The sequence below is a fragment of the Amphiprion ocellaris genome, chromosome 3 (genome assembly GCF_022539595.1).
Source record: "Amphiprion ocellaris isolate individual 3 ecotype Okinawa chromosome 3, ASM2253959v1, whole genome shotgun sequence".
Taxonomy (NCBI): domain Eukaryota; kingdom Metazoa; phylum Chordata; class Actinopteri; family Pomacentridae; genus Amphiprion; species Amphiprion ocellaris.
In genome coordinates, this window is record NC_072768.1 from 15,470,089 (window position 1) to 15,482,133 (window position 12,045).

At 39.9% G+C, this 12,045-nt stretch overlaps 1 protein-coding gene across 25 annotated transcripts in view; it reads left to right on the top strand.

Annotated features, from left to right (window-relative positions):
* plekha5 (pleckstrin homology domain containing, family A member 5) overlaps window positions 1-11,831 on the top strand; it is an 80,887-nt gene extending 69,056 nt beyond the window's left edge. For 16 of the 25 annotated variants that reach the window (XM_035951725.2, XM_055008946.1, XM_055008948.1 and 13 more), the window contains 14 exons: window positions 1,075-1,137; window positions 1,225-1,305; window positions 2,332-2,481; window positions 2,584-2,685; window positions 3,501-3,659; window positions 4,296-4,451; window positions 5,016-5,136; window positions 6,328-6,443; window positions 7,657-7,872; window positions 8,002-8,163; window positions 9,207-9,340; window positions 9,800-9,942; window positions 10,210-10,309; window positions 10,672-11,831. In XM_035951725.2, coding sequence (XP_035807618.2) covers window positions 1,075-1,137; window positions 1,225-1,305; window positions 2,332-2,481; window positions 2,584-2,685; window positions 3,501-3,659; window positions 4,296-4,451; window positions 5,016-5,136; window positions 6,328-6,443; window positions 7,657-7,872; window positions 8,002-8,163; window positions 9,207-9,340; window positions 9,800-9,942; window positions 10,210-10,301 — 1,695 coding nt within the window. In that variant the 3' untranslated portion in view covers window positions 10,302-10,309; window positions 10,672-11,831. The remainder of the gene's footprint in view (window positions 1-1,074; window positions 1,138-1,224; window positions 1,306-2,331; window positions 2,482-2,583; window positions 2,686-3,500; window positions 3,660-4,295; window positions 4,452-5,015; window positions 5,137-6,327; window positions 6,444-7,656; window positions 7,873-8,001; window positions 8,164-9,206; window positions 9,341-9,799; window positions 9,943-10,209; window positions 10,310-10,671) is intronic. The other 9 variants (XM_055008950.1, XM_055008956.1, XM_055008958.1 and 6 more) reach the window with 3 other exon arrangements.
* Window positions 11,832-12,045: the final 214 nt, after the last annotated feature.

Here is a 12,045-nt window from a genome sequence, read left to right on the forward strand (position 1 = left end):
TGAACCTAAAGCAAAAGTAAAACAACAATGAAGGTTTCTTTTTTTTTAGGGGCCAAACAAATAAGCTGTCTGATATCTGATATGTGGTCATGCATTTCTCTTGCAGAACACCAGACTGAAAGAAAAAATCTCCAAAACAAGCCAGAAGGGAAGATAGCTTCAGTTTTGTTATGCAGAGTGTGACAAGGGAGGATAGAAAGTGTCTGCTGTGTCTGTTGGTTGTCCACTAGCCAGGAAGTGAATTAAATAGGCATTATGTCATCTCATTTCCAAAGTGGATACAAAAAACACAACAACACAGAAATATGCCACTGTCCTTCTATTTGTTGACTGTACTTGTGTTGTTTCAGATTTGGAAGTGTTGCTGAATGACTATGTGATGTTCTGGAAACATGGGATCCAATGCAGCGGAAATAATTTCCTCTGTTTGAGCATTATTTAAAAAATAGATAAATATCACTAATGGAAATAAGAATGAATTTTCCAACTAAATATTTTGCATAGTTAAGCTAGTGTAGTCTGGATTTTGACCTGAGCTTGAAGTAACATAATACCTGTTTATAACTGTTCTTTGCATTACAACCCTATTTTTAAAAGGAGACCTGGGGATAGGCTGTTCCTCTTGGAATATTTTTAAGTAATATTATTCTTTGACATAAAGCAGCACACACACAAAGACCTTGGACCAATTAGCTGCAGAGCAAGTGCTGAAGACAGCACAGTTGGTGGACACGGCTTTGCGCTGACTTAGAGTGTAGTAAGCAAGATTGCTTTACATGTTTTCCCCTGCATTTCCGATCAAATCATTGTGTTGTGCTGAGGGAGACAAACGACCATGGGAGATAAAACATAGAGTGCAAGAAACAACAGTGGAGAGACTGTGTTAAAACTGGCTGTTGTCCCACTGCTGGCTTGGTAATGTAGATTGTCTGATTTAGTGAAATATGAGCTCTGACTCAAGGTGAATCTTGTGGCTCAGTGAGAGAGCCTTGTCATGACACTGCATTCGATCCTCAGATTCTAATGTGTATGTACAGATTTGTGTCTCTGTCTAATGTTTTGTCTTTCTTTCAGTTGAGCCCAGAAGACTTCAGGGAACAGGCCTATACATGTATGCCAGAAGAAGTGGATATTGATGTAAGTCCAGTGGTACACTCTTGCATGACATGATGCTCCGTTCCGCCAAATTCAGCTGATCACGACTAATTATTGTTTTCTCTTCAGACTAAACTTAGCAGGTTGTGTGAGCAGGATAAAGTGGTGAGGACACAGGAGGACAAAGTTCAGCAGCTGTACAGAGAGAAGGTGATAAACACACAGCACATTAGTCATTATTACATAGTCACAAAACAGAATGCTTACAAAGATGCGGAACCATGTCGAGAAAAGATAAACTTTAAGTAACGCACAGTTTACAGTTAGTTGAAATCGTAAATATACAGTGAGTTAAGTTTATATGCACAAAACTAAGGAAAATAGAAAAAAAAAGAAACCTAAAACTCTTGTATGTCTGTTATTATGGTTAATTATAGCCTATAACTGATGTCATCAGCTTGAAAGACTTGTCAGGCTGGCAAGGCTTGCATTGCTATGTCTTATTTAGCATATCTGACTGTCTGCTATGTGGAGACTGTTTTGTTGTACTGGTTGCTGTGCAGTGTTGGCAGACATGCAGAGTTTGAAGCACCTTGCGAGAACATTAATGCACTATGTTTGTCCAACGTATTTAACTCAACAATGTAGTCACCTATACAAAACCATAGTCACAGGACATTTCCTACATAAATGTCTCTTTTTGCTTAATAAAATAATATAAATAAAGTGTGAAATGTAGCACAATTTAGAGTTGTCTCTGTTCTCCTAAAAGACAAAGCTACAACATAATCAAATTAGGTTTTGAAATGATTGACTCGGTTATTGTTTGGTCAGTTGACAGTTAATACATTTAGTAGATTTTGTGATTAATTAATGATTGCTCAAGTAAAGATATTTTTATCTTCGTTTCAGTGCACTCTTTGCAATTCTGTGTATTAAGTATCTGAATTTTAAACTGTTGATCAGACAGAACTCTGTGCTTTGGGCTCTCAGAGGGCCTAGTGGGAATTTGTCATTACTTTTTACTTTCCGTTACTACACAATCACTTGGTTGATTATAAAACAGGGCTAAAAACAGCTAAACCCAGAGACGTGGGCAAGAGAAAGAAGAAAAGCTCTGCCTGAAGCTTCAATAATCCATTATGACTTTACTAAAGTTAGCTGATCTAAAAGGTCATGGTGGCAAATAAATTTGTCATGGTGTATGTGTATTTGATATGTTGCGTGTTCCTTCAGCACACCCTGGAGACAGCGCTTCTGTCAGCCAGTCAGGAGATAGAGATGGGCTCTGATAACCCGGCTGCCATGCAGAGCGTCATCCAGCAGAGAGACTTACTGCAGAGCGGCCTCCTCAGCACCTGCAGAGAGCTGTCCAGAGTCACTGCTGTGAGTCATACTGTGCATTCACACACACTGCACGCCCTCATGCTGAGCACTGAAACTCTCTGTCTTCAGGAGTGATAATCACATCTCTTTGGTCCGATCTAGGAGCTGGAGCGGTCATGGAGGGAATATGACAAGCTTGAGGGAGATGTGACTCTGGCTAAGAACAACCTGCTGGAGCAGCTAGAAGCACTGGGAAGCCCTCAGGTGGGACAGTTTTTGAGAATGAAGCTGCGCTGCTTTAACCTTGTACCGTGTGTGCTGGCATAATAGTTGTTCTTTGTTTGGATTACACATGCAGCAGAGCTTCAAAGAAAGCTCAATACTTATTCAGCCTTTTTGTAGACACTTTTCTGACTTTTTGGAAAAAGTAAAGATTTCTCTTCTAGTGCCCTGAGCTGAGTGTGGAGAGACGTAAATGAGAGATCAAAGTAACATAGCAAGTGATTGATGACTGCTACAATGATAGGGGAGGTCTTAATAAGCTTGTCTTTTATCTTGTCCTTCATCATGGGAGCTCTGTAGAGACAGAGAGAAACTGTTCTAACAGTTATTCCTGGCTGAGTCTGATTCAGAGTCAGTGTAATTCTGAGTGGAGAAGAAAGAGGGCCAGCAGGGAGTCTGGACATCCTCTTCTTAAGTGCCCTTCACAAAAAGACAAACCTGTCATCAGCAAGGGAGAGATAATTACATGTCTGTTTCTCTTGCTCTTCTGCTTTCTCTCCATCCCTACTTTATCCACTCTAACTATAACCAACTTCTCATCTCTTCTCTTTGGTGAGCTTGCTCTGAGGCTAGTATTCTACTCAGACAGCACAAGCTTGAACAGATTAGTGCTTGCACTGCCTACACACCTTTCCAGATATATAAATTACCCTTTTGCTATCGCACACGCACATCTTGTTCAGTTTCTTTCCACGTCTTGCTTCTCTCTTCCGTGTTAGTTTTACATCACTAGCCACAGAACTCCCAACGTAATGTTTGGTGATTTATGAGCATGTGTGTTTTCTGTGCACACTCAGACGGAGCCTCCCAGTCAGCAGCATGTTCGCATCCAGAAAGAGCTGTGGAGGATTCAAGATGTGATGGAGGCCCTCGGTAAACACAAAGCCCAGAGGAACGCTGTTGATGGGATGGGTTTCTGTGGGCCCAAAGCCAACTTCAGTAAGCACAAAAACGAGGTGAGCCGCCTTTTGTGGAAAAACAAACCAATGCACCTTGTTTTACAGGTATCTAGTCCTACAACAGTCAGGCGTTTAATACAATAGTTGATGAAGAGAAATGTAACAGCAATTTGAATAATCATTCAACTGTGTTAATCATTTATCAACAAAAATGTCTTAACAGTTGCAGGATCTAGCTTTTGAAATGTGAGGATTTGTTTTCTTTTTTATATCAGTGCAATTTCAGTGTTTTTGTGTTAGTCAACATTACAAGCAAATTAAAGATGTGAGTTGAAAAGTATTTTCTTTCCTCAATTTTCTTCATTTATAATGTTAATAACAAAAAAATGCTTAATTAATTGTCTGGAATAACTGATCATAGAAAAATAAAGGTAGTTTCAGGTGGTCACTTGCATCTCCTTCAAATGATGAATGACTTACGCTGAGAGATCAAACCGCCAGCTCTGCTCATGGACGTGGACTTTGTCAGTCAAGCTGTTGCAGCATGTGGAGCACTCTCTCTGGCTAATCAGCTGGTTAGCCCATCCTGTGGGCCACAACTACTCTGTGCCAGATGGCAGTCGCCCTGAGCCTGCATGGTGGCACCATGTGTCACCTCGCTTCCTATCCTGTCATGCCCTGTATAATCCCCAGGAGGAGGACTTGGTACCCCCACGGCCACCCCTACCCCAGTCCTACGAGCCCGACCCCCCCACCGTGCCCCCCATGCCCTCTCATGCTGGTGTGCGCCCTTCATCACTCCACAAGCCAGAGGACAGGAAGGCCAGTCACAGGAATAGCACGCACAGCGTAAGCTTGTTGACCTGTTGCCCTCATGGTTGACCCCACCCTCAGCTGTGTCATCACATATTGCTCACTGTGATGGATTTTGACAGACATTTTATGTCCTCTGGACTGCTTTTGGTTTTAATTTTCTTGATTTGTTCTCAACTCCATAACTCATTTTTTTTTCAGTGAGTTGGCTGAGACCTTGCTTATGTATTATTTTTTTCTCTTTTGAATGTAATTGCCATGTCTTCCTTTTCTGTCTCATCCTGTGTTGAAAAGTGCTGAGTGGTATGATTTTATTTATATTCTGTCCTTGTTTGTAAAATCTGTTTTTGAATATGTTTGCCTGTGGCCTACTTTGTGTTTTTGAATGTTTTTCTGTATGCATTGTTTAAGTTTGTCCAGTCTAGAAAGCATAATTTTATTTAAAAACTATGCATGTTTACCAGTGTATTTAAAACCAGAGTAAATGGTACTTCTTTTTTTTAAAATGTTGTAATTGTCAGTTTGCAACCAAACTCACCAAAACTAAATCTGAGCTGTTCTTCATGTCTGTTGACCTTTCTCCTTATTTATCATTGGCAGGGTCCTGACTACAGGCTCTATAAGAGTGAACCAGAGCTCACTACAGTGGCAGAAGTGGATGAAAGCAATGGAGAGGACAGATCTGAAAATCCATGTGATAGAGAACATGCTGGACAGAAAGGTACATTAGAGTTAAAAACAGACCAACTAATATGATGTTACAGTTTCTGAAAACTGTGCAGTTTCCAGTCAAGCCCAGTAAACTACATAATAATCAGTGCAATATTAATACATATGTCAGTCTTTCCATTCATGAAAGAATCTGTGCAATACCACTGGCATGTGCAATACATTTCCTAAATGTTTGCACTATCTTTGCTGCTGTAACCTTACAAATTTCCCCACTGTGTGATTGATAAAGGCTTATCTTATAAAAAGTTTTCTGAGTGACGTAGTAAATTTGGCTGTGTACAAAATCACCCTGATGTTCCTAAATTCACTGTTCTCTGTATAATGTGCACTGAATAGTTGACTCAATATTCAGCAGTAAATTTCAAGCACTTACTTGTCAGCATCATTTCCTGACATCACAGTCAGCTGTTGAGTCATACAATAGTCATTCTGGCATCTGTAAAATGTGGAGCTTTGCATTGAGACATTGTTAGCAAAAAGTAGGGTACATGCTGTGGTCACTACTAATGTTTGAGGGTGCTAATCGGCAAATAAATTTACATACACAAATAAAATGGACAGTGTATGTAGTGCACCGGGAGTGATTTTGAACCCTTGTCTCTAGCACAGATTTCAGTTTCCATGGTTACAATGGCATTTACATTGGCATCACCTTGGTGGGTCAGGCTTTCCCCCCTAAGGTCTGATCTAGGTCAATATATCAGAAAATGACTCATGACAGCCATTATTTGTCGTACAGCAGTTACCATGGACACAGTGGTATTTGCACCAGCATTTGTGTGACTTTAATTTACCCTGCATAAATCACAGTGCTGCTCAATGTTTTTTTTTAAAGGTTGGACTGTATGCCATTGAGTTACTCTGTGTACTTGAGGTTATTAATACTTAATCCTTTGTGAATAGGCAGGTTACAATTACCACAGCAAGTAATTGGCTTATATTTAGTGAAACAGCTTGCAGGTCTCACAGCAATACAGATGATTTTATCAAACAGGAAATATTGTGGGAAATTACCAGTAACTGTATTCTTAATCATTCTCATATGTAAGCAGCATAAGTAGAAGCTTATGTGCCAGTGTGTCTTTAGTTTGGACAATTATCAATTGAGTTTTTTTTGTTACATCATACCATACAGATTGTTATTGTGTAAACTAAATCTCTTGTCTCTTTCTCTGGCTAGGGATGTCATACCCAGTTGGCATCGTCCCACCCAGAACCAAATCTCCAGTGCCTGAGTCTTCCTCCATAGCTTCATATGTTACATTAAGGAAGAGCAAGAAGCCTGACCCCAGGACGGTGAGTCTATTGACTTCCAATAGCAGCTGTAATTGTTTGTAACTTTGAACTTACTAAGCAGCAGAAAATCAAGTTATTATAACAATTAACAGATGTTATTTACTCTATTTTCCCTTTTTGTTTTCTTGTCATTGTAAGCTGCCTCTGTGCAGCTGTGAACTGGCCACCACTTAGTTTTCTTTAATAGCGTTTACTCCCATCCTAATTGGTCGTTTTGCTATTAAGCTGTTGGTAGAAAGCTAACATGTGCAGCAGAGGCCAGTCATCACATGGCCAGGGTGTGACTCATGCGCTCAAACCAGGCTGTCATATAAAAACATGCCAAATTTGGTTTATACAGTTTCCAACCTCAACACTATCAACTTAAACACACTAACCATGTCATTAGTGCACCACACTGTAGGGTGTGTCCTGTTTTTAGTGAGTCTGTATGAGTTTGTCTGAAAAAAAGATGGATATACGTATCGTATAAATGAACCTGGGTGGACACACACACATTGCTTGCGCTCGGCCATATAGCCAGTTGTACTAATAAAGTGTGTCACAGACTTGTAGGGTTCAGCTTCGGTCCTTGATTATAAGATTCTTGAACAATATGGACAGTGAAGACTACATCTTTGGGCTGTGGGCTGAGTCCACATCTGCCAGCCCTCCAGCATGGCATAAACCTGAGAATGAACAACTTCTCCTCAGTTCACTTCACATCATCAGCCTTTTATACTCAGGCATTAACAGGCCGCCAGCCTCTCTGAGTGCACCCATGTGTACCAGCAGGGAGCGTGTGAGCATTCAGGTTGTTTGGACGATTACTCCGCTTGGTTCAAAGAGAGTGAACATTAAAGAGCAATTTCACAATTATTATGGTTATTATGCCAGTCTTGTCTGCTAATTTTGTTCAAAGAAGCAAAATGTTTTTTTTCCAGCATTCCTGTTTTGCAGTAATACAAGAAATTACATACTTGGTCAAGTTGAGACTGTTATCAACAATACTTAGTATTCACAGTGAACGCTGCATCGTGAAATCTTCCAATGACACCACTTAGCTACACACCGTCCAACGAGCAGAAGACCAGGGGCTCTTTAAAGACAAATTCACCATGGTGGCATTTGTGTCATAGGGCTAAGTATCTTGACAGTAATGCTATATTATTATGAGATTAAATTCATTGTGCGTTGTTTCTCCATGTCTGTGGTTTTCGTCTCTGGCTAACAGGAGCGTCCACGCAGCGCAGTGGAGCAGCAGCTGTGTGCTGCAGAGAGCGGCCGTCCCAGGATGAGCGTGGAGGAGCAGCTGGAGAGGATCCGTCGCCACCAGCAAGGTGCCCTCAGGGAGAAGAAGAAAGGCCTCAACATCCGTGGAAGCAGCCAGGAGAACACACCCTCTCGCAGTCACTCATTTACGAAAGAAAATCATTTCCGCAGCATGCAGGTATTGGATGACAGATGCAAACGTTATTTGGACACTAAAGTAGCACACTAAGTTCAGAAAATGTTGAACTCAAATCCATGAATCCTGTCATGTAATGCTTTTTTTTTCTCCATTTTGTGCCTTTTCTAGTCTCAAATGAGACGTAGAGATGAGGTGATGAGCAGCGACATTCAGGAGCTGGAGGCCTCTCTCAGGCAGCAAGAAGTAGTGAGGGAGCAGGAGACACCTGCTGAGGAGATTGCCCGTCTCAAGGAGTCCTCACAGGCTGACCACTTTAATGTGGACCGAGAGGTAAAGCACAACAGCAACAGTTAGCTTTCTTTCTCATCAGCCTGCCACCTTAGTCATCATTACTGAGAGGGGTAATATTATCATCAGCAAAAATATTCAGCAATTATTTACCAACAGAACATCAAGTTTTATTGATTTGACTTGTACTACTAGAGCTCTTTTTAAATTAAAGTGTAATAAATATAGAAAGCAAACTAATTACATGATGCTGTTGTTCAAAACAGCAAAATAAAATGCAAGAAGCAGTTTTAATTAGTTAAAGTCATTCTGTAACTGACCATGAAATGACAGTACTTTAAAAATGTTACAATCAGTGTAGCATCCTGAATTCCTAAAAGATCTCAATCATGCTGATTCAGAGTGCACAACATACAGCAAAATTCTAGAGAGCTTTTTTTTTTTTTTTTTTAAAAAGCTTTCTTTTTATGTTGGCTAGATGAAGAGTTGTGGTTTTAGGGACAACAGTGTATTTAACACCATTAAAGCTGTAACTGTAAATGTTATACTATCATATTTAAATTACTGCACCACCATACTAACAGGCCTACCTTTAGAAGTCTGATATGTTGTTGTTATTTCTTAGAATCTACCAATATGTGAACTTGCAAAACCTTCCTGCCAGGATTTTTCCAACACCATACTGAGAATGACACAAATATAGAAATCTCATTGCAGGCTGCTTGTAGGATATAATTTAAATTTTACGGTGCCTTTTTTCAGTTTTAGATGAATTCACAGCCAACTTCCAGCTGACCTCTGCATACTGCAGAATGCCTTGCATTAGGTATTAGTCAGTGATGCTTTATTTACTTTTAAAATACACAAAATAAGGAACAGTCTTCCTCTACTGTAGATGATAATAATGATAATGAGCTCTTATGTGTATGTAAATGCAGTTTTGTGATTTACATCTGCATATTAATGTTGTTTTCATTTTTAGTTTCGTTGTAATATTTTTATGTCAGATTTCCCTTTTTTTGTTCAGCACGTTCATTCATTTGTATAAAATGTGCTAGATAAGTGTTTCTTTTCTTGTTCTTCAGCTCTCTGTGCCTGACAAAGTGCTGATTCCTGAGCGTTACATTGAATCAGACCCAGAGGAGGCTCTGAGTCCTGAGCAGGAGGCTGATAAGCAGAGGAAGGTTGACCGCATCAAAGCCCTCATAGCCAAAAACAGGTAAAAACAGCACCACGATCTGTCTTAACCGGTAACTATGTATTAGCGCCGACAAGTCTGCTCAGGCCTTTCATGTTAGATAAGGATGCTTTGGTGAAAGGGCTGTTTTTGCAGGTGAACAGTGATATGTCCCAGCAGATGTCATGCATGAAATTCTTTAGGGGTACGTTAAGGGTCATAGCAGGACGTCACCATAGATGGCTCAGAAGGGGGCACCAAGGCCTGCCTGCTCTTTCCATGCAGATCAGTGCCTCAGATGTGTAGAAAAGTGTATGTTCTTATCTCTGAGCCACTGTGACATTTTACGCTAAATGTCAGTCTCCTTGGATTGATTTAAGAGATGGCTACTTTGTTGGTAATTGTCTTTTCTCAGAAACTATGTATACACTTAAAGTTGTGCAGTGCATTTTACAGAAAGGATTTGTGTGTGTGTGTGTGTGTGTGTGTGTTTGCTCCTAGCATGCAAAATGTGCTGCCTGGTATGGCTCTAAGCCCAGAGGAGGAGACTGAAGAGGAGGTTACTGTACAGGAGAAGGAGAAGATGATTAATATCTCCTACGAACTGGCAGCAGAGGCCTCCAAACGCAGCAAGCTGGTAGCAGGTACATCTCTAGAGAGAGACCGGGGGGGGGGTAGATCAAAGGAATGCATGCAATAAGACAAAAGCTAGCGGGAGGCTCTTTCTCTCTGTGTTCACTCATTTATCTGTCGCTGTAGTCTCAGTCGTTTCTTCATTGATTGCATTGACTGCAGTGATTGTCTCTGTTGTTTTGCCATTTAGTCATTAGTAACTGATGTGATTGGTCACTTTTGTTTTTTTGTCATTTTGAGTGTGCCTGTGTGTTCAACATGTTGCTGTTTCGTTGCAGTGAAAAGCCTGTCGTCCTCTTCCTCACCCCTTCCACAGTCTCCCACCACACCCCCTCAACTCACTGACGGTTCTCACTTCATGTGTGTGTAGTAGCACCAGTAAGGGCCTTCATCAACCTGTTTTGTCCATGCTTATCTTCAGTTGAATTTTTGTCTTTGTGCTTTAAAAAACATGTCAAAATCAAGGGACTGATTACATTTTATGGGGGGAAGAGAACAAATTTGATGTGTTTGCATGTACTCTGTGCTGCGGTAGAGTTTTTTCATGTGGTAGTTCTTGTAGTTCTGCCATTGACATGATTCAACTCGATTTGTTGTTGAGTCAAGTGACTAACTTACAGTAATATAGTAGAACTAAAGGTCTTGGGGATTTTTAAATAAATATTTTCCACTATAGTTTTTCATGGATAGATTGACATAGATTTGCCCTCATTATGACCTCTCATCCTCTGTTCCTTCAGCACAGGCTCTGGCCTCAGTGAAAACCTACACATGAAGGAAACAGCAGGAGAGGTATAAAGCAGTTCCTGAAGACTTCCCCCCCCAGAGATCAGCACAAGGCCTCAGCCTACAGAGAGTGAAACTGCCTACTCCATACTCGCGGGTCGACCTCTGACTTCTGTACGCTCACTGTGACATCTTAAGCTCCTATGCCACTAACAACACTGTTTTTGTGACATTTCTCTGTTATTGCCCCTCTTTAGGGTGCAACACTCTCCTCAGCCTGATGACAATACATGCTTTCATAGCATTACTGTTGCAGTTTCATTTTCACTTTTTACAAGGCTTTTATGTTCATTTTTATTATTTATACAGTTTTATTAGGTTCTTGTATGAATGTGGGCCAGTGTCTATGTGTATATAGAGGAGGCTAAGAGACTGAGCTGTTTTAAGCCTCATGACCTGTGACAAAATATTTTTCCATGCCACATTTTTTGTTCATGATTCACCACCTGTTCAAAAAATGTTTCAAGAACATGTTTTCACATACCTTCAGTTCAGTTGAGTCGTTATTAAGTCACTCGGTTTGATTTTTGGACATTGGTCATTAGCTAACCAGTCATATTTATCCATTTATTGTAAAGAACATTTGTCTATGCGAAAGATGAGTAGATAAGAGATATAGATCCCTCCATTATAATGAAAGGAGGAGTCACTTTATTGCTGCAAACTAAGAGTATTTGTAATTTCTCATATTTCTGGGTAATAATTATTTAAAAATGGGATCAGCAGTCCCTGGCGCATTGTTGCCAACATATATGTGAATGTTCTGACTTAAGTCACTCTATACTGTCCTTTTTTATTGCTAAGAGATATATTTAAACTGAAAGAAGGAAAGAAAAATCACAGTTTGATTCTATTTTATGATATGTTGGTTTGCTGCCCTGGAACTAAAAAAAAGAAGAAAAGGATTAGCACGTGTAAAAAGCAATAAAAATAAGATAATTTTTTGTGTGTACAAAGTGTAATTATCAGAGGTTTACTGTGTATATAATGTACATGGTACAGCTGGATGGGAGGATATGTCCAACATATGGTCACATACGAGATTTGACTTGCAAATATCCAGTTCATATCCCACCTGTTTTATATCATGTTAAATAAATGTTGCTGTTCTTAATGTGTAGTTGTGTGTTTTTTTCTTTTTTACTATCCTTATGTCCAGGAGAGACTATTTAAGTCATATACACTATCGTTCAAAAGTTTGGTGTCACTTAGAAATGTCTTTATTTTTGAAAGAAAATATTTTTTTTTCAATTATAATAACATTAAATGAATCAGAAATACAGTGTAGACATTGTTAATGTGGTAAATGATGATTCTGGCTGGAAACA